The sequence below is a fragment of the Haliotis rufescens genome, unplaced genomic scaffold (assembly GCF_023055435.1).
Source record: "Haliotis rufescens isolate VD_foot unplaced genomic scaffold, xgHalRufe1.0.p SCAF_3, whole genome shotgun sequence".
In the NCBI taxonomy this organism is placed as follows: domain Eukaryota; kingdom Metazoa; phylum Mollusca; class Gastropoda; order Lepetellida; family Haliotidae; genus Haliotis; species Haliotis rufescens.
The window spans coordinates 63,539,629-63,562,490 of record NW_025964001.1 but is presented as its reverse complement, the minus strand read 5'-3'; the positions used below and the strand labels follow the sequence as shown (position 1 = coordinate 63,562,490).

Sequence of the window (22,862 nt, the reverse complement as noted above, 5' to 3'; positions counted from 1 at the left end):
AAGTCAAGTCAATTGTTCACCTGAAAAAACAAGGGAACATATGGTACAAGTAAAAATAGGACATAATTTTTGTCACTGATGCGTCAAATTTGGAAATGTCCAATTGTAACCTTGATCAAACAACTTCTGAGCAAGAGACTAATGACGCTCTTTGAAATCTTGGAAGAAAGAGCATGCTCGATTGTATCTCAAGTAGCGAAATGTAAACACCAAAGGCTGGAGCTGCTGGAATATTGCTCGACATGAAGGGAAAGTTGACTATTGGAAAGTTGAAGTCATCCCTCTTGTCATACTGTCTCTTGGAGAGTGTTTTGTCACTCTGAATCTATATACATAGATCTAAATCTGAAACAAATGAGCCTATCTCACTGGTATCCTTTATTTCTAGTTCAGGTGTGTAAATCAGTGGAAGGGAATTGGCTATTTAATTATTATTGAACGATATCAGATCATCGATATACCTGAAGCTTAAGTTAAACTTCTCGGCCAAATTACCTTGTTTTGACTTTGCAAATCCGAACTGAAATTCCCATTCATATGCATAAAAATACAGATCCGCAAGAAGGTGAGCACAATTGGTGCCCATGGGGATGCCAACCTCTTGCCTAAATGACTTACCCTTAGATGTTATCATGAGGAAGTCCAGCATTTCGTATATTGTTTTATCAATAAACTTCGGATGGCATTTGCTTTCATTTTTCACAAATTGCCCTGAACCTCTGAATATAGATACTTAACTGTGTCTGTGTTCATCACGTTTTGTAACAAAAGCCCCATGGATCAAGGAATGAAGTTTTTCCTTAAGTTTGTCATGTGAGATTGTGGTGTACGAAGTTCAAAACTTAAATGTTTTGATAGAATGGAACTTGGTTCTTTTCTGAGATTGCAAAAAGTCAACCAAATCCTTTGAGTTTTTGAGAATCCACATGGTATTAATTCCACTTGTCTCAAATACTTTCTGTGAACATAAAGAAAGTCCTTCCTTGATTGTATTAAGGGTTATGGTTTATCTTTGAGCCAGAGATTTGGTGGTACATTTGCTGAACCAAGCAATATATCTGTCTCTGTACGATTTTTTATGGAGCTTTGGAGTCCAGTACAAAAGAGGAATGGATATGTCTTCAGATTTTAGAGTCAAGTCAAAAGTTGACAGTTCTGATTTATGGGTTTGGCAGATTAATTCCTCAGTTAACATACAGGCCTTATATGTAGCATTATTTGATATGTCATTTATACCAAGTTCTTTGATCAAACATTTAATGTAGTGATGCTTACATATAATGGTTATTTTAGACCTTGTCAGTTGGAACAACTACAAACTTATACGTGTGCTGTGCTGTGCTGTGCTGTGCTGTGCTGTGCTGTGCTATGCTATGCTATGCTATGCTATGCTATGCTATGCGATGCTAAACACCATACTATACTAAACACCATAGTAATACGAAATATGGATGCATTTGTGATTATAGGATCTGTTCCTAAAAAAATCATATATCGCAAGACATATCTTACTCAGTCCAGACATCACATTCAAATCAATTGTTTTTCATAGCAGTTCACAATCCGTATTCCGTTAGCAAAAACAGGACAGTTTTACAGTTTACTAACCGGAAGTGTTCGCTGACGCGGAAGTAAACAAGACCCACACTCCGTCGCAGTGGTGACTCAGCATAACACCACTGCCACAGGCTAATTTGCATATCACGTGACCGGACTTTTCTCTTGTTTGTAAACAAACGCGCTTTTTCAGAAATCAGTATAGAACAGACTAATGCAAGTATTTGGGGGCGCTTTACATATTGTTTTGCATAACTATATAGATATGCTACTACAACTGCGACAGTGAGTTGCATGACAATATATATTTATGCATCAAAGTGACCGTGTGGCTAGCTCTCCGTTGGGCTTCGATGACAGCACGTGGAGCCGTACAACCAATGTAAACATAGGATAACCACGCAAAATCAAGTAGATTTTTACATATTTGCATACTTTCTCAATGAAAGTTAACCATTCTTTGACATTTGTTTATGAAAATGTGTAGACTTGTCAAACATGAAACGGGTGAAAAGCATATGCAATATCTTGAATGGACTGTGAAAGATGTGACGAATCGTCACATGGCGCTGGCCTGTGGCAGAGGTACTATGCTAGCTGGCTGCCGGCCGCATGGAACTCTGGGTAGGAGAGTGAACAAGACCATGCTCGTGAGTTGACTCGCTGTTGTGACGTTGTGACATGACACGGTGACAGCACCTAAACCTAGTTTTATTTGTTTTGTCCAGAGGTCACTTTGAGTTTTGGATAGTAAGTATACATAACAAAACAATTATCTCATGCGTACTGTCTGTACCCCGATCGGCGCATCATATGAAAATAATGCAATTATTTTGCCATTAGCTCTCCCCTCGGAGAGGAGGAATTTGTCGCCTGAATGACTGCATGGCGATAAGGTGTACAACATCGTGGACGATCGTATTTCAGGTTAACTCTCGAAACAATTGTTGTTTCAGAGTGACGATTTCATTCATGAATGCAGCGTAAAGTGTCATAAATCAGATGCAATAATTGCTAAATATCTGTTAGATGCAAACCTATATATTCTATGTAGGTATGTGCGTCGGTTACCAGCAATATAATGTAATAAATGAGACAAAGAGGATTGTGGATGAAAAAAGGGCGCATTGTGGATGGGGCTGACGGGACAGTATGCGTGAGCAGCAGAGTTGTGGCCCTCCGCCGTGGCATGGCAGACGGGTATAGGAACGGGATCTTTGTACGCCCTCCCGCGGAAACAGCAGGAAGATTTGGACTGCCGCTGTAGAAGCAGCAGCCAAGTACCCAGAACCCTGCCGCACCTAGTTTATTGTATAAACCGTGATATGTACATGAAGTATACAAGAAACTGTGCACCATATGAGTTATATGTTCCTCCCTCCCCCCCGCCCCCCTAAGTTATGCTATTGTAGGGAGGGGAGGGTGGGAAATTTAAGGGATAAAAAAGAGAATGCCAAAAGTGATAGTAAGCACGGCACACTGCTTTGGTGAAAGGAAGTGACGTATGGCAGAGAACGTGACGTAGGGCTCATGAATTTATCGAAGTGACGTAATTGCCGGTTGCTGATAAACACGGAAGTAAATGGGGGATTACATGTGCGAGGTGAATTTTGTCTTACTTACGTAGAGCGAATAAATTGTGGGATGTCACATAAATGCTGCCTATTAACCCATCTATGAATTACTGCTAAATGTTAATATGTTTCGGGGTAACAGTGCAGTTTTAACGGCTGCAGCTTTGTAGCGCTAATTGACTCAGGATGCCGACTGCTGTTCTCACTTCACAGATCTTATGTGCCTTTTCGATCCTTAGACCGAATCTGTGCTCTTGTGGTAGGGCGTCCGCTCAGAGGATGGAAGTTCCAGGGTTTGATCCCCGTCCGCGTCATACCAAAAGACGTTTAAAGATGGTACTTGTTGTTACCCTGTCTGGCGCTTGGCATTAAGGGGCTAAAACAAGGACTGGTCGGCTCGGAGTCAGTATGCTGTGTCTGAGTGGGGTATTCAAGTTAAACTGCAGCATGGTATCTTAGTGGGCTAGCGCTATAAAATCGGCATTAGTCCACACATACACACACATGCATGTACCTTGCTATATAAGTGCAATAATCTTGAACGCGATGTTAAACCCCATGTCACCTCACCCCTTTTATCCTTAAGGTTAGTGGTGTTTGGGTAAGGGTAGGTTACCCCCAACTCAAGAACCCCTTTCCGATTATTAGGGTTTGGTACCCCTTTCCGATGAAACAACCCTTCACGATCCTTAGGATTGGCTCTGAGGTGGGTTATGGGTTAGTTGTAAGGTGGGGTATGGGTTGAAGAAACACCATACAGTTTTTATCAAGTTTTGATTTGCTCCAAAAAAATGGCTACTGCGCAAGCACATAAAGGTAAACAATCACTTGCTGATGACTTGGTAAACAAGCACTAATTACCGTATTCAACGTAATAAGCGCCCAGGGCACTCTCAAAATTAGGGATCAGGGGCTCTTATTAGAATATTATTTCGGTAAATTTTGTGGTTTATGCTGACAGCCTGAAATGTTTATGTACTGACAGATATATTTTTCCAGAATTAAATTCCCCATAATTAAGGGTGCATATAACACACGAGTGTGTATTATACGCGTATAAATAAGTCTTGTGTACATTGATCAATTGGAAGGAGTGCTAATTGGGATTGTTAGCAAATATTGCCATGGGCGCTTATTAGAGCGAGGCGCTTATAACGTCGAATACGGTATTTGTGATAGCGCCCAGCTTCATCTATGGGGAACAATTTACTAGACACTTCCCGCTCCAAACTAACGTTGTTCAATATGTGACGTTATCAAGTTGCAAGCGCATATTCAAATCTCCAGAAATGCGTCAAGGTAGAACAATATTTTATCGTGAAATAAACCACACTTCATCCTTCATTGTTCTTTGTGATTTATCGCCTAGCTATCTTATATCCACTGAGAAGTGCTAAGATAAGCAGTATTTTGCAAATCTCCACTTTTGATACTGTAAATCTTGAAATTAACGCGAGCGTGAATTAAATACGAAAAATGCGAGTGGTCTTTGCTCGCATTTTTAAGCACCGCATTTATATCAACAATAAGACATTTTGGATAGCAAAAATACCAACTTAGACATACGCTGATGTATTCCACACCACTATTTATTGAGCAGCACTTGTATATAAAGAATATAAACAATGTCATTCAAACACTAATTACGTCCTGTGAATTATCACTGCTGAGGTCAAGACAAGAGTTCTACTCACTTATGTCATCACTGATCACACCTGCAAGTCCAGACAGACTTCACCCAACATGTCTCTTAGCGACTGCGTCAAAGGCCGACACCAGCCAGCGCGCATGTATTGCTTTTGCAGGAGTACTTTACTCAGCGCTAATAAGCGGTGCTATTTGGTGTGTGATTGGATTAATGTACAGATGTAAGGTTGGATTAAGGTGAGGATTCTAAACCTGACTGAGGACATTTTCTTTAGATAGAAATCCACTGATGCTTGAGAGGAGGGGGTGTCACATTCATATTGAGTTGCATTTTTGGCTAGAGTCCAGTGGTTGCATTCTTTTGGAGACGCATTAATTTCACAATTTACAGTATTTGAACTAATTTCAACATGAATATAAGATTATCAGCTATTATATTATTTTTATTGTATTTCATCTTAGGGTTAAATGTTAAGGAGAATGTTGTTTGTTTACAATGACCTGTCAACAGGGTGGATTAGTAAACTGTTTGGTTCAGTTGGACTTCATTGATATATGTTTTACCTGAACCTTCAGAACCATTGAGATTGCAATAGGGGTGAAATGATACAGCAAGGTCAAGATAAGATATGTATCATGATACATACATCAAATCGCATGTGAATGTCAGCTCCAGTTCAAAAGGAAAAGCTCGCTGTAGACACATGTTCGTGGCGGCTATTTTTAGTAGAGAACTTAAAACGCTAATTACAACATTTTTTGCGATATTTGAATGACAAAAACGCAGAGGTCATTAAACAAGTAGTAAAGAATTTATTTTAGCAATTCAATCGTCTTGTATTGATACAAAAAACAACTGTATTGTGTATCGTATCGTCGCGTGAAAACTCACGATGCACTGGTGCACCGATGTATCATTTCACCCTTAATTTGCAAGGGTAGAACATGCTTATTCAAATGCCAGAACTAGAATTTAAGATGGTATACAAGTATTTTATTTGTTCTTTCAGATCATTTATCACTGAATTCCAACTTACTGACACAATCACAGAATCCCATTCTGTAGGATCCCGAGTCATGGCACAAGCAGCGAGGGGTGAACAGAAGAGTGGATGGAAGAACAAGGCCAAACCTGTAAGACACCTATGCTGTTTATTATCCACAGCATTTTACTCTTCCTTACACCAGATACCTGTGAAGATTCCGGGGTAGAATAGGTCTTCAGCAACCCATGCTTGCCGTAAAAGGCGACTATGCTTGTCGTAAAAGGCGACTAACGGGATTGGGTGGTCAGGCTCGCTGACTTGGTTGATGCATGTCATCAATCCCAATTGCATGGATCGATGCTCATGATATCAATCACTGGATTGTCTGGTCCAGCCTCGATTATTTACAGACCGCTGTCATATAGCTGGAATATTGCTGAGTGCGGCGTTAAACAACAAACAGTTCCAACCAAACAAACCTTACACCAGAAACAGCCATAGAGGGGTTTATTTTATTAAAAAAAATAATTAAATTTGGGGGGGGGGGGGGGGGGGAGGAGGGAGAGGAAGCGAAGGAGTAGTTGAGATTGGGGGTGTTAATATTTAGGCGCACACTCATGTATTAATCTTCATGACTTTGATGCCTCTCTGTCCAGGTCAATATTCAGCCCCCAGCCTAGAGCAATTGTCAGTAAAAATTCCAAAATTGGAGTTAAAGAATTGCCAAGTTATGTTATTTCACTGACCATGCTGACAACTATTTCGCAAGGGAGATAACTGACTCTAAAAGTCCAATTTCCCCCCTTGCCGAACTAGGCTGGAATTATGGAGTTATATATTTTGGCTGGACTAATGTGTCTAAGCATACTCGTAGTCCAATCAAAATCGCGTTATGAAATCAACATCCGGTTTGTAAACTGCCGTGCAGATTTTGGTCGATTGCAGAATTTGCAAAGCATGTGTACCGTCAACTAAGCGTCAACTGATATTTTCCAAATCATTTCATGCTTTTAATCATGGTGCTCACATGATTTGATGCACTTTACGAAGTAAGACCTGTTTTGTTTCAATTTAGATCTTGGTTATCGATAAGATCGTCTTCACTGGGCGCCACCATTTTGTTTGTATCAAATTCAAGTGATATAAGAGGTGGAATCTGATTAGTCAATAGGATGGACATAGAAGGACATAACTCGTAATAACCAGTGGTGGCGCTACGGTCGAGCCCAGAAATTCCATCCGCGTTCGGCGAGGGTCGTAACTGGACTATTACAGTCAGTTAACTCCCTTGCCTCAGGAAGATGTCTGACAACAGGACCTCTAAACAAGAAGAGGCTTTAATGTTTAGTTTTACAATTTTGCAATAAATGAAATATTAAAATACCCCTGAATTTAAGTAAAAAAAGGAAATAATGTTTTTTCCCATTTTGTGTGTGATGTGCTAATGTTGTCTCGGAAAGTAGCAGTGAGGAAAATGCAAGCAAAGTTTTGTTTCTGTCATTTGCAGCATGATTCCCATGAAGTCCAGCTGTCCAAGTGTCTGTCGTGGGTGTTGAGACATGGCGTGAACTCTGTTGGCCTCACATTCCTGCCAGGTGGGTGCACACTTAAGCCATGCCAGCTTACGTCTTTATTGATGTCAAAGTGTTGCAGCTATGATGCACCAGTATCTGTGATCCAGCAGTAACTACAATCCGTCTTTATCTGTAATAAAACAGTGACTATAATCTACCAGTAACTATAATCCACCAGTAACTATACTCCACCAGTAACTATAGTCCACCAGTAACTATAGTCCACCAGTAACTATACTCCACCAGTAACTATACTCCACCAGTTACTATAGTCCACTAGTAACTATAATCCACCAGTTACTATAGTCCACAGTAACTATACTCCACCAGTAACTATACTCCACCAGTAACTATAGTCCACCAGTAACTATAGTCCACCAGTAACTATAGTCCACCAGTAACTATAGTCCACCAGTAACTATAGTCCACCAGTTACTATAGTCCACCAGTAACTATACTCCACCAGTAACTATAGTCCACCAGTAACTATACTCCACTAGTAACTATACTCAACCAGTAACTATACTCCAACAGTAACTATAGTCCACCAGTTACTATAGTCCACTAGTAACTATACTCCACCAGTAACTATACTCCACCAGTTACTATCGTGAACCAGTAACTATACTCCACCAGTAACTATACTCCACCAGTAACTATAGTCCACCAGTAACTATAGTCCACCAGTGACTATACTCAACCAGTAACTATACTCAACCAGTAACTATACTCCACCAGTTACTATACTCCACCAATAACTATAATCCACCAGTTACTATACTCCACCAGTTACTATACTCCACCAGTTACTATACTCCACCAGTAACTATAATCCACCAGTTACTATACTCCACCAGTTACTATACTCCACCAGTTACTATACTCCACCAGTAACTATACTCCACCAGTAACTATAATCCACCAGTTATTATACTCCACCAGTTACTATACTCCACCAGTTACTATATTCAACCAGTAACTATACTCCAACAGTAACTATAGTCCACCAGTTTCTATAGTCCACTAGTAACTATACTCCACCAGTAACTATACTCCACCAGTTACTATAGTCCACCAGTAACTATACTCCACCAGTAACTATACTCCACCAGTTACTATACTCCACCAGTTACTATACTCCACCAGTAACTATACTCCACCAGTAACTATACTCCACCAGTTACTGTAGTCCACCAGTAACTATACTCAACCAGTTACTATACTCCACCAGTAACTATAATCCACCAGTAACTATACTCCACCAGTTACTATAATCAACCAGTTACTATACTCCACCAGTTACTATACTCCACCAGTTACTATACTCCACCAGTTACTATACTCCACCAGTAACTATAGTCCACCAGTAACTATACTCCACCAGTTACTATACTCCACCAGTAACTATAATCCACCAGTTATTATACTCCACCAGTTACTATACTCCACCAGTTACTATACTCAACCAGTAACTATACTCCAACAGTAACTATACTCCAACAGTTACTATACTCCACCAGTTACTATAGTCCACTAGTAACTATACTCCACCAGTAACTATACTCCACCAGTTACTATAGTCCACTAGTAACTATAATCCACCAGTTACTATAGTCCACAGTAACTATACTCCACCAGTAACTATACTCCACCAGTTACTATAATCAACCAGTTACTATACTCCACCAGTTACTATAATCCATCAGTAACTATACTCCACCAGTAACTATACTCCACCAGTTACTATACTCCACCAGTTACTATAATCAACCAGTTACTATACTCCACCAGTTACTATACTCCACCAGTTACTATACTCCACCAGTAACTATAGTCCACCAGTAACTATACTCCACCAGTTACTATACTCCACCAGTAACTATAATCCACCAGTTATTATACTCCACCAGTTACTATACTCCACCAGTTACTATACTCAACCAGTAACTATACTCCAACAGTAACTATAGTCCACCAGTTACTATAGTCCACTAGTAACTATACTCCACCAGTAACTATACTCCACCAGTTACTACAGTCCACCAGTAACTATAATCCACCAGTTACTATAGTCCACCAGTAACTATACTCCACCAGTAACTATACTCCACCAGTTACTATACTCCACCAGTTACTATAATCAACCAGTTACTATACTCCACCAGTTACTATACTCCACCAGTTACTTTAATCCACCAGTTACTATACTCCACCAGTTACTATACTCCACCAGTAACTATAATCCACCAGTTACTATACTCCACCAGTAACTATACTCCACCAGTTACTATACTCCACCAGTTACTGTAGTCCACCAGTAACTATACTCCACCAGTTACTATACTCCACCAGTAACTATAATCCACCAGTAACTATACTCCACCAGTTACTGTAGTCCACCAGTAACTATAATCCACCAGTGACTATAATCCACCAGTAACTATAATCCACCAGTAACTATAATCCACCAGTTACTATAATCAACCAGTTACTTTTCTCCACCAGTGACTATACTCCACCAGTAACTTTAACTCGCACAAAGTCAAAATATCACACTAAATTGTGTTATTCTCAGATTTTTCAAATGTTTAGCATTAGAACATAAATTATGATATATTAATTATTGCGGCTCCAGCCCACCACCCCTCGCTTCCAAGTCCCCCTCACACAATCTGGTTGTCCCCCAAGTACCCACATGGGAAGAATATAATGCTGCATGTGTTTCCTTCCTTGCTGGGTGCACGGGTGGCCCAGTCATCTAAGGCGCCGCGATTCGCTGTGCAGAGTTGCGTCCCTTGGGCACGCCAGAAACCTATGATTGTGGGTTCGAATCCCGGTTCGCCCCGATTATGTTTCTAGGTTTGTGAGCACCATACCCGTGCTCTTGGGTTTCACCGTAGTGGTAAATGTCTGAGACCTGCATCACTTCGGGCTTTCCTCCAACATTAAGCTGACACGCCGCGATATAACTGGAATACTGTTAAAAGCGGCGTTAAACCTAACTCACTCACTCACTCACTCAGTCCTTCCTTTGCTTCTTGATGGAATACTCCACACTCCTTGTTTAACATTTATGTTTCATTTGAAGCCCATCCATCAGCAATTAATGTTCAACAATGTTCAAAGATGCCTGAAACGGGTTGTTTAACAAGCATTAAAAAAATATTTAATTGTCCCACTTATGAAAATTTTGGAACATAAGCTTTGATGCTCTGCCTGCAGGTGGCTTTCTGTATGTATCGGACGTGCTCAAACTTCCCCGGTTTTCTAAGTTCACACTAGAGGAAGTGCGGAGTGTGGTTGCTAACAACGACAAACAGAGATTTACTCTGGAAACTGACCCAGATAATGGACAGTTAAAGATACGTGCCAATCAGGGACACTCCGTTCAAGTGAGTAGCTATAATTTACAATTTGTGACCATATATGGGCAACAAATACTAATTTGCATCCTCGTTTATCCAGTGTATGATATCCCTATTCCGTTATGGTAAACACCCTGGAACCATTCCCTGCAATAGCATCATTATGATGTAAAACACATCCAGTCATGCTATGAGTGAGTGAGAGAACTTCTGTGTTACGTGTGGAGAGAAGAGTCAAAGGCATCTCCCCGAGGTGAGAGTGTCCACTGGCCTATATCAAAGCCTAGTCTCTACCCTTGCCACCTCGCATAGATCATGAAGCTGCCCCTTGTAATGAAAACACAATATCCAATCAGATCGCTATTCATATCTTGTATAGCTTCACAAAGGTGGCCAATACCATAGGCGATGATCAGATTCAGGATATCATCCCTGACACAAAAACATGGGTAATCGTTGGGGGGCTAAAAAGATAAAAAAGATATATTCATGTCAACAAAGACAGTCAGTGGTAAATCACTTTCATACGAAGGTGTACCAGTCGTGGATGTTAATATTGTGTAATGTTTTGACTATTGATATGTGCGATTGTCTAGTTAAAAGTATACAGAAGTACAGCTGTATTAGCTTTTCAAGCTATCTTATTTTTAATGCTATACAAATTTGTTTGGAAATTACATGGATGATAACAGTCATCATGTCATATAAAAAAAATATCAATATTTTCTACGAGGTGGAAGGGGGATATAGGAATGGTTACTGTTCGCCCGTCTTTCCATCCATTCCTCCGTCATGTTTCATTTCCGGAGCAGAACTAAAAAACCATGAGAGATATCTAAACTAAACTTGGCACATAGATAGGTCTAGTAGTGAACTTGTGCCTTTTGATAGTCTGGGAGTTTTGAAAAATTAATTTTTTCGAGGTTCCACAGCAATCACTTCGACTTAGACTGAAAATGGCGGTAGTGCTTGTCTCCGAGGGTTAATGCCTTGCACACAACCGGACATGTCATATTGGCAGGGGGTATGAGTATTTCGTGCTTGTTTTGTATCATATTTTGTTGATATTCTTGATGATTGGCAATATGCATTGTTACCTGTAGGTTGAGGATCTCCAGCTGACACCCCTCACAGACAGCACTGAGTACCCACTGATCATCCACGGGACCTACCTACAGGCCTGGAGGAGCATTAAGTCCCAGGTAACTCGTTATGTCTCGGGGAACGTCAAGATAACTTATCAAAAGTTACAGGTTAGTCCTTGATAACTCATAAAGTCTCAGGTAGATAAGTGAGTGAGTGAGTTGGGTTTAACGCCACTTTTTTTGTACAGTATTCCAGTTATATCAATCCACGTCATCTTAATGTGTGAGGAAAGCCCAAAGTGATGCAGGTCTAAGACGTTTATCAGTTTGGTGAAACCCTCGAGCACGGGTATGGTGCTGACAGACCTAGAAATATATAAATGGGATTTGGATTCATAATCATAGGATTCTGGCATGCTCAAGAGAAACAACTCTGCACGGTGAATTGCGGCACTTAAGATGACTTGGGCCACCCGTGCCTCCTCAGGTAAGTACCAGGTAGTAAGTCATTGAATCTCTGGTCACTTGTAGTCACTAACTCAGTCTCAGGTGAGACCCAGGGTACTTATTAGGTTTCAGGTGAGTCCCAAGTAACTCATTAGGTTTCAGGTGAGTCCTAGGTAACTCATTAGGTTTCAGGTGAGTCCTAGGTAACTCATTAGGTTTCAGGTGAGTCCTAGGTAACTCATTAGGTTTCAGGTGAGCCCTAGGTAACTCATTAGGTTTTAGGTGAGTCCTAGGTAACTCATTAGGTTTCAGGTGAGTCCTAGGTAACTCATTAGGTTTCAGGTGAGTCCTAGGTAACTCATTAGGTTTCAGGTGAGTCCTAGGTAACTCATTAGGTTTCAGGTGAGGCCTTAGTAACTCATTAGGTTCTAGGTGAATCCCAGGTAACTCATTCAGTCTCAGGTAAGTCCAAGGTAAATCATTAGGTTTCAGGTGAGTCTTAGGGAACTCATTAGGTTTCAGGTGAGTGCCAAGTAACTCATCAGGTTTCAGGTGAGTCCCAGGTAACTCATCAGGTTTAAGGTGAGTCCTAGGTAACTCGTTATATTTCATGTGAGTCCTAATAAGTCATTAACATAATATTTAGTCTTGTGAGTTCAGGATGAGTTCTATATAATTCATTAAGTCTCTATTCCTACCTGTCTTTATTTCAAGGGATTAAGAAAGATGAAGAGGAATCATATTCACTTTGCTGTTGGGGAGCCAGGGGAAGATGGAGTCGTCAGTGGTGAGGTGTCTGCACACAGCAGTACAAAGTTAGAAATTGAGTAGTTCTGAATTTATTAATCCCAGCGTGTTCACTGAGGATGGAGGTGTCACAGTCAGCCATTGCTTTGGAGTGCCATGTAGGAGTTTCCAGCACCTCGTGCTTGTGTTAAGAGGGGATTTCCAACTGAAACCTAAAGTGCTGTTGTGTAAAGAATTGAATTTTGAAATCAGTAAATGACCACACAAGACCAATAAATCATCCATTAAATATATTCAAACAAACCACTTTAGGTTTGCAATGCAAGCAGAATATGTCCTAGGTCATTTAAGCATGATCAGTGGCAGCACCATTAAGTAGCTGGCCCTAGAATGAATGTAACGACACTCAAGAAAGTTCAGAATTTGGTCACAGTCCAGCGCTTTGAAACGGGCCTGTCTCCATTCTTGAATACAGAGGAGTTATGGAACCACCGGGAACTGGGTATCCAATCCGCTTTTGGCTAGTAGACAAAAAGTCAGGTTGAAAAAGGACTAAAATCACCCTTGTGTCGCTCTTATGAGGTACACCCAGCCTTCTAGAAACTGTCCCAGCCAAAACTTCTCAAATGATCCAGTCTGTCATGTTTGTAAAACAACAAGGAGCAGATAACTCCAAATTCCCCTATTTGTTTAAATATGGCACTACAGCAACTGACATTTGCTGCCACTAACAATCACTGCAGATATATTTAGTGTCTATTGCCACGTTACATTTGTCATCAGTCACCTGACCCATAAATGTTGAACCCTGAAGCCTTGTATCTGGACTGCTACTGTATGTACTAGGTCAGAATTGGATGATCTCTAAACCTTGTCTGTTGCAGGAATGCGGAAATCCTGTGATGTGATGATCTATGTTGATGTAGCGAAGGCTCTGGCAGGTGGGTAGATACAGGATGATCTGTGTTGATGTAGCGAGGGCTCTGGCAGGTGGGTAGATACAGGATGATCTGTGTTGATGTAGCGAGGGCTCTGGCAGGTGGGTAGATACAGGTGATGATCTGTGTTGATGTAGCGAAGGCTCTGGCAGGTGGGTAGATACAGGATGATCTGTGTTGATGTAGCGAGGGCTCTGGCAGGTGGGTAGATACAGGATGATCTGTGTTGATGTAGCGAGGGCTCTGGCAGGTGGGTAGATACAGGTGATGATCTGTGTATATGTAGCGAGGGCTCTGGCAGGTGGGTAGATACAGGATGATCTGTGTTGATGTAGCGAGGGCTCTGGCAGGTGGGTAGATACAGGTGATGATCTGTGTTGATGTAGCGAAGGCTCTGGCAGGTGGGTAGATACAGGATGATCTGTGTTGATGTAGCAAGGGCTCTGGCAGGTGGGTAGATACAGGTGATGATCTGTGTTGATGTAGCGAGGGCTCTGGCAGGTGGGTAGATACAGGATGATCTGTGTTGATGTAGCGAGGGCTCTGGCAGGTGGGTAGATACAGGATGATCTGTGTTGATGTAGCAAGGGCTCTGGCAGGTGGGTAGATACAGGTGATGATCTGTGTTGATGTAGCGAGGGCTCTGGCAGGTGGGTAGATACAGCATGATCTGTGTTGATGTAGCGAGGGCTCTGGCAGGTGGGTAGATACAGGATGATCTGTGTTGATGTAGCGAGGGCTCTGGCAGGTGGGTAGATACAGGATGATCTGTGTTGATGTAGCGAGGGCTCTGGCAGGTGGGTAGATACAGGTGATGATCTATGTTGATGTAGCGAGGGCTCTGGCAGGTGGGTAGATACAGGTGATGATCTGTGTTGATGTAGCGAGGGCTCTGGCAGGTGGGTAGATACAGGATGATCTGTGTTGATGTAGCGAGGGCTCTGGCAGGTGGGTAGATACAGGATGATCTGTGTTGATGTAGCGAAGGCTCTGGCAGGTGGGTAGATACAGGATGATCTGTGTTGATGAGGCGAGGGCTCTGGCAGGTGGGTAGATACAGGATGATCTGTGTTGATAAGGCGAGGGCTCTGGCAGGTGGGTAGATACAGGTGATGATCTGTGTTGATGAGGCGAGGGCTCTGGCAGGTGGGTAGATACAGGATGATCTGTGTTGATGTAGCGAGGGCTCTGGCAGGTGGGTAGATACAGGTGATGATCTGTGTTGATGTAGCGAGGGCTCTGGCAGGTGGGTAGATACAGGATGATCTGTGTTGATGAGGCGAGGGCTCTGGCAGGTGGGTAGATACAGGTGATGATCTGTGTTGATGTAGTGAAGGCTCTGGCAGGTGGGTAGATACAGGATGATCTGTGTTGATGTAGCGAGGGCTCTGGCAGGTGGGTAGATACAGGTGATGATCTGTGTTGATGTAGAGAGGGCTCTGGCAGGTGGGTAGATACAGGATGATCTGTGTTGATGAGGCGAGGGCTCTGGCAGGTGGGTAGATACAGGTGATGATCTGTGTTGATGTAGTGAAGGCTCTGGCAGGTGGGTAGATACAGGATGATCTGTGTATATGTAGCGAGGGCTCTGGCAGGTGGGTAGATACAGGTGATGATCTGTGTATATGTAGCGAGGGCTCTGGCAGGTGGGTAGATACAGGATGATCTGTGTTGATGTAGCAAGGGCTCTGGCAGGTGGGTAGATACAGCATGATCTGTGTTGATGTAGCGAGGGCTCTGGCAGGTGGGTAGATACAGGTGATGATCTGTGTTGATGTAGCGAGGGCTCTTGCAGGTGGGTAGATACAGGTGATGATCTGTGTTGATGTAGCGAAGGCTCTGGCAGGTGGGTAGATACAGGATGATCTGTGTATATGTAGCGAAGGCTCTGGCAGGTGGGTAGATACAGGTGATGATCTGTGTTGATGTAGCGAAGGCTCTGGCAGGTGGGTAGATACAGGATGATCTGTGTATATGTAGCGAAGGCTCTGGCAGGTGGGTAGATACAGGATGATCTGTGTTGATGTAGCGAAGGCTCTGGCAGGTGGGTAGATACAGGTGATGGTCTGTGTTGATGGAGCGAGGGCTCTGGCAGGTGGGTAGATACAGGATGATCTGTGTTGATGTAGCGAGGGCTCTGGCAGGTGGGTAGATACAGGTGATGATCTGTGTTGATGTAGCGAGGGCTCTGGCAGGTGGGTAGATACAGGATGATCTGTGTTGATGTAGGGAGGGCTCTGGCAGGTGGGTAGATACAGGTGATGATCTGTGTTGATGTAGCGAGGGCTCTTGCAGGTGGGTAGATACAGGATGATCTGTGTATATGTAGCGAGGGCTCTGGCAGGTGGGTAGATACAGGTGATGATCTGTGTTGATGTAGCGAGGGCTCTTGCAGGTGGGTAGATACAGGATGATCTGTGTTGATGTAGCGAGGGCTCTGGCAGGTGGGTAGATACAGGATGATCTGTGTTGATGTAGCGAGGGCTCTGGCAGGTGGGTAGATACAGGATGATCTGTGTATATGTAGCGAGGGCTCTGGCAGGTGGGTAGATACAGGTGATGATCTGTGTTGATGTAGCGAGGGCTCTTGCAGGTGGGTAGATACAGGATGATCTGTGTTGATGTAGCGAGGGCTCTGGCAGGTGGGTAGATACAGGATGATCTGTGTTGATGTAGCGAGGGCTCTGGCAGGTGGGTAGATACAGGATGATCTGTGTTGATGTAGCGAGGGCTCTTGCAGGTGGGTAGATACAGGATGATCTGTGTTGATGTAGCGAGGGCTCTTGCAGGTGGGTAGATACAGGATGATCTGTGTTGATGTAGCGAGGGCTCTGGCAGGTGGGTAGATACAGGATGATCTGTGTTGATGTAGCGAGGGCTCTGGCAGGTGGGTAGATACAGGTGATGATCTGTGTTGATGTAGCGAGGGCTCTTGCAGGTGGGTAGATACAGGTGATGGTCTGTGTATATGTAGCGAGGGCTCTAGCAGGTGGGTAGATACAGGTGATGATCTGTGTTGATGTAGCGAGGGCTCTGGCAGGTGGGTAGATACAGGATGATCTGTGTATATGTAGCGAGAGCTCTGGCAGGTGGGTAGATACAGGTGATGATCTGTGTTGATGTAGCGAGGGCTCTTGCAGGTGGGTAGATACAGGATGATCTGTGTTGATGTAGAGAGGGCTCTGGCAGGTGGGTAGATACAGGATGATCTGTGTTGATGTAGAGAGGGCTCTGGCAGGTGGGTAGATACAGGATGATCTGTGTATATGTAGCGAGGGCTCTGGCAGGTGGGTAGATACAGCATGATCTGTGTTGACATTTGTGTTTATTGTTTCGTGGTATAATTTTTTATTGTGACGTTTCATTTATTAAACTTTCACTGTTCTACTTTCACATATTTCTGAATCTATATATCAGCGAAAACAATATACCATCAGAGACAGCAGTGTTTTATGTCTTTCACAGCTGGTGTCAAGTTTTTCAAGTCTGCAAACAATGTGATATTGAGTCCGGGGACAGATGATGGAGTTATCCCCCCTTGTTTCTTCAGCCAAGTCATAGACAGAAGTACAGGTTGGTTTGTTTGTTTGTTTGTTGTTTAATGCCACACTCAGCACTATTCCAGCTATATGATGGCTGTCTGTAAATAAGTGAGTCTGGACCAGACAATCCAGAGATTGACATCATGAGCATCGATCTATGCAATTGGGATACGATGACATGCATCAACCAAGTCAGCGAGTCTCACCACCCGATCCCGTTAGTCGCCTCTCGAGACAAGCATAGTCGCCTTTTACGGCAAGCATGGATTGCTGAAGACCTATTCTACCCCGGATCTTCACGGGTCAGAAGTATGTGTATTGTCACACAGAGAAGTACCATCTTCCCAAGGCAAGGCGTTAACTGACAATAAAAGGACAGTTTTCACACTTGCAGAACCTGGCAGGAATTCCGGGGTTACGTTGTGGTTGGACTAACGTCTCTATGCATAGTCCAATCAAAATCGTGTAACGAACTAAATATCCGGTTCGTAAACAGCATTGATTCCATCGTGCAGAGTTCGGTCGACTGCAGGATTTACAAAGCATGTGTACCATCTGCTGGGTGTTGACAGATATTTTTCAAATCTTTTCAAATTTTTAAACAAAGTGCTCAAGTCATTTATAACAATATTGTTCTTGATTATCGATCAGTTCGTCTTGACTGAGCACTGCAATTTTGTTTGAAGCAAATGCAAGTGATATGAGAGATGGAATCTGATTGGTCAATGGGAGGAACATAGAAGGGACATAACCCATAAAAGCCACTGCTGACGCTTCGATCGAGCCTGGAAAAATCCAGCCTCGTTCAACAAAGGTGGAAACTGGACTTTTATAGTCAGTAAACGCCCTTGCCTCGGGAAGATGAGAATGATATGTATTGTCACACACAAAGACATTCTCACTGTTATCATCCATCTCCCAATAGTTGTGTAATGATATGTAGAAGTAAAACCAAAGAAGCAGAATATCTAGGACAAAGCCCAATACTAATTTCTTGCAATATTTGTTTCAGGAGCTGAGTTGCCTCTTGGAGACGATGCTGACCCAGGTGCACACAGTGGCAAGGTTGGCGCTGTCACTGCAGATGATGTTGCTGATGAAATGGAGATGTCTCGCAAACAGAGGAGGAAGAAAAAGAAGCACAAGAAGAGTGAAACAGACTGAAATAAACAACTACATCCCACCTAGTTACTACCAGTTTATATGACTCAGTGTTCCCGTTTACCGGTAATTACCAGTTTTTTACCGGTAAAATTAGGCTTGGACCGGTTATTCAGGTGACTGCCAGTCCCTCTGGACCGGCAAATAAAGTCATATAAATCTTTGTTGTTGAACAAAACATTGGCGATATTCATATAAGTAAATTTTTTCGAACGAAGTCAGCTTGTCTGTTACCATCAAGGTTTCCCCTTGTCTTTTTTCATTGCAAGGAAATAACATTTTCCTTTGCTTCGAGGTTAAATATCCATTTGTAGTAACTTTGTCACGAAATATTTTTAAAAAAGGAGAAAATTGTGACTGAAGTTAGTGTGAATGATGTATAGATCTAAATAAGTTACTTCAGAGATGACGTCTTTGCACTGAACAGGATGTTGAAAGAATCAAAACCAGGTAATTTTCATACATTTTTTAATTTGTTGAAAATTGGGACTGGCAAAAATTAGGGGGAGACTGGTAATTATTAGAGCTGTCAGTCCACTAGAACTGTCAGTTTCAAAAGCCAGCGGAAACACAGTGACTACACGGTGCCTACCATGGATAATGTTTTCTCAGGAATCTAATAAAATGGAAACTTTAAACCATGAATATTTTTATGGTCACATGTTATTGTTTTCATCCATCAGAAAATTGTTTTTGTGTGAATACAAAGACGTAAGTTATTCAACCAGCGAAGCTACAGTTTGAATATGCAATAAATCTTGTTATCTCATGGTATATAAGTTCTGATTTTGGTTTTTTTCTGTCTTATTTTTAGATCATTTGTTATGTTGCCATAGTTATGGCATTATGTGGAATGTTATTTATGTTCACACAACAATATATTTTCTTTAATAAAATCCTTTTAATTCTTCTTGTGGTTGAATTTAAAACCCATGTTGAGCTGACATTGAGATCTTCATGTTGATCTAAAGCCCACATTACATCCTGTCTGGGTCACTGATATTACTGGACCGCCTCCGTGGTCTAGTGGTAGAGCGTCCGCCCAGAGAGAGGAAGGTCCGGAGTTCGATCCCCGACCGCGTCATACCAAAAAGATGTTAAAAGATGGTACTTGTTAGCCTGTGTGGCGCTTGGCATTAAGGGGCTAAAACAAGGACTGGTCGGCTCAGAGTCAGTATACTGTGTCTGGAGAGGTATTAATTTTCAAACTGCGGCATGGTATCTCAGTGGGCTAGCACTATAAAATTGGCATCAGTCCGGACTAGTACAAGCAGCCACACACACACACACACGTGCATGCACGTCGCTATATAAGTGCAATTATCTTGCACGCAATGTTAAACCCAATTTCACCTCATCACCACCGCTCCACCTTTTGTTACTTAGGACACAATATTCTGTTACATTAGGTAGCTATGCAATAAGTCACAATTCCAAAGAACAATGAAGTGTGGTTTATTTCATGATGAAACGTTGTTCTTTTTTTTAATAACTTGATGACGTTGAATATTGGAAGACATTTTTTTGAGAGGGGAGTGTCTTGTGTGTTGTTCCCCATAGATGTAGCTTGGCTACGCAGATACATGTAAATGTGATGGTCGAATGATCATATCCAAAAGTGTAAGAGATATCAAAATCGCCATTGGGAGAAAAAGTACAGGTAATCGACGTGAGGATTGTGAGAATATGCGGAAAATACCCACCTGTGCATAAAATGGCCTTGTCCTGAATTCCATTCCGCTGAGGGTGTCATCATTATTAAAATACGGGTAAATATTTTTGAAGCTTATACATTTTATCATCATCCTTAAAAAGGCTGTGCATAATGTTGATATCTCATGTAAGAAATAAATGAATTGTGGTCGTTTATTGAACAGTAAAACACTGCAGGGAGAACAAACCACTTGGGGCCGTTTTGTTGTATGATAAACAACCCTGACCTGTTTATTTCGTAAGTATATGGCAATATTAACCCCTGCCACGAAGTGGGGTGGGGGAATACAGGAACAGTTTGTCCAACCGTCAGTCTATCCACTTCTCAAAGGGGACAAATTTTCTCCAAAAATGTTTAAGTTAGAAAAATGAAATTTTACACCCTCATATTAATGGTCATCTTAAATGAGTTAAAACATTGGTATCTTAAATTAATTTTTTATGTCCCTTCATCTGTGCTTTTCAACTAAGTGCATACTGTGTGAATGGGGACACATTTTCTCAGAAACCACTGAATTTACATGAATGAAAGTTTGCATGCTTATCTAAGTGATACTTGTCCAGGTTTGAAAGTTTGAAAATTGGTGCCGTAAATTGTTTTGTTAAGGAGTTATGGCCCTTGCTCCATGCTTTTCAACTTAGTTCATGATGTCTGCAAGAGAGACATTTTTCTCGGAAACTACTAATGTTACTTAAATGAAACTTTGCATTATGATCAATGAGATACTTGTCAAGACTTAGAAAATTGGTCCGCTAAATTATTTTTTTTCGACAGTTACTTCCCTTGCTACATGTTTATAGAACCTTGAGCAATGTTATTTTACAAAGTGCATAGTGCCTGCAAGGTGCAATAAATATTTTTTTCAGACAAGTGGCCTTTTGTGTGTATTAATTTTTTTCTGATAACATGAAGCGACCCTTGTACCTTTCTCTTAAGTCTTTTTGGAATCTTTATTTTATAGCTGATATTCATTACTATATGAACAAACAAAATTCTAATGTGCCCCATTGCGGGGGATGATAAGGCTGTTTTTTGTTGTTGTTTATTCCAATGTGCTATGTAAGATTTCATTTGTTCTCACAATAATAGGGGGCAGGGGTGGCCCTGTGGTCTAAGGCGCCGCGATTCGCTGTGCAGAGTTGCGTCCCTTGGGCACGCCAGAAACCTATGATCGTGGGTTTGAATCCCGGTTCGCCCTGATTATGTTTCTAGGTTTGTCAGCACCATACCCGTGCTCGTGGGTTTCACCAAAGTGCTAAACTCTTGAGACCTTCAACACTTCACACTTTCCTCCCATATAGCTGACAAGTGGGGATATAACTTGAATACAGTTAAAAGCAGTGTCAAAAGCATCTTCCCAAGACAAGGGAGTTAACTGACTATAAAAGTCCAGTTTCGACCCTTGACGAACTGGGCTGGAATTCCGGAGTTACGCTTTGGTTGGACAAACTGGTCTATGCACAGTCGAATCAAAATCGAACTAGACATCCGGTTCGTAAACACACACGGATTTCAACATGCAGATTTCGGTCGACTGCAGGATTTACAAAGCATGTACACCGTCAACTGGGCTTCAAATGTTATTCTGCAAATCTGTTCATGTTTTTAATCAAGGTGCTCAAGTGATTTGATGCTCTTTGCGAGGTAAGACCCGTTTTATTACAATACAGATCTTGATTATCGTCTTGATTTCGTTTGAAGCAAATGCAAGTGACATGAGAGATGGAATTGATTCCATCGTGCAGATTTCGGTCGACTGCAGGATTTACAAAGCATGTCTACTGGGTGTTGACATATTTTGCAAATCTTTTCAAATTTTTAATAAAAGTGCTCAAGTAATTTTTGCACTTCGCAGAGTAGGACCCGTTTTATATATGAGAGATGGAATCTGATTGGTCAATAGGAGGGACATAGAAGGGACATAACTCGTAACAGGCACTGGTGTTGCTACGATCGAGCCTGGAAATTCCAGCCAAGTTCGGCAAGGGTGGAGACTAGACTTTTATAGTCAGTTAATGCTTTTGCCTGGGGAAGATGCTTTTCCTGTTGCATTTGAAGAGATTTGAAAATGAATAAAACGTAAAATGAGTGAGTGTGCAGTGAATCAATGTCCGTCAGCATGATCCTGCGGCACACGTTTCCTATCTGTATGATAGAAATATCTTGTTTTACGGCACGTTGCCAAAATAAAGGTTAATAAGCTAGATGAAATCTTGTGGAACAGTGGTGTGTTTGTGTCATTAAAATCAGATCTTAGTTCTCGCTACAGCCATTAAATTGCATCACAATGCTTTACAGACCATTGTGACATCATTGGTTACCATGACGTCTCAATCAAATAGCATCACTAATGGCTCTGCTACTGAAGCTGTTAGCAGTACTTTTTGTCTAAAACTGAAAAAGCTATTGGATGATAAATAAAATCTCTCCCTCGGAGTTTTTTCCACTTTTATCAACTCGTGTTGTCATATTTGATATCAAAAGACACTTGGGTGAGAGTCTCTATATATGGCAGACGTGTTGGA

The 22,862-nt window shown here is 41.9% G+C and overlaps 1 protein-coding gene across 2 annotated transcripts; it reads left to right on the top strand.

The window, feature by feature from the left end:
- The first annotated feature begins 2,184 nt into the window (after nt 1–2,184).
- Nucleotides 2,185–19,533, top strand: LOC124132380 (tRNA 2'-phosphotransferase 1-like). 2 transcript variants are annotated; one of them, XM_048403267.1, is made up of 9 exons: nt 2,185–2,307; nt 5,789–5,912; nt 7,272–7,359; nt 10,561–10,730; nt 11,807–11,905; nt 12,950–13,022; nt 13,867–13,923; nt 17,386–17,493; nt 18,475–19,533. In XM_048403267.1, exons 2-9 carry the CDS (start codon nt 5,856–5,858, stop codon nt 18,624–18,626), a joined length of 804 nt encoding a protein of 267 aa, XP_048259224.1. In that variant the 5' UTR covers nt 2,185–2,307; nt 5,789–5,855; the 3' UTR covers nt 18,627–19,533. The 2 variants fall into 2 exon arrangements, with proteins under 2 accessions (XP_048259224.1, XP_048259223.1); XM_048403266.1 differs by having other exon boundaries at nt 2,195–2,207.
- The last annotated feature ends 3,329 nt before the right edge of the window (nt 19,534–22,862 follow it).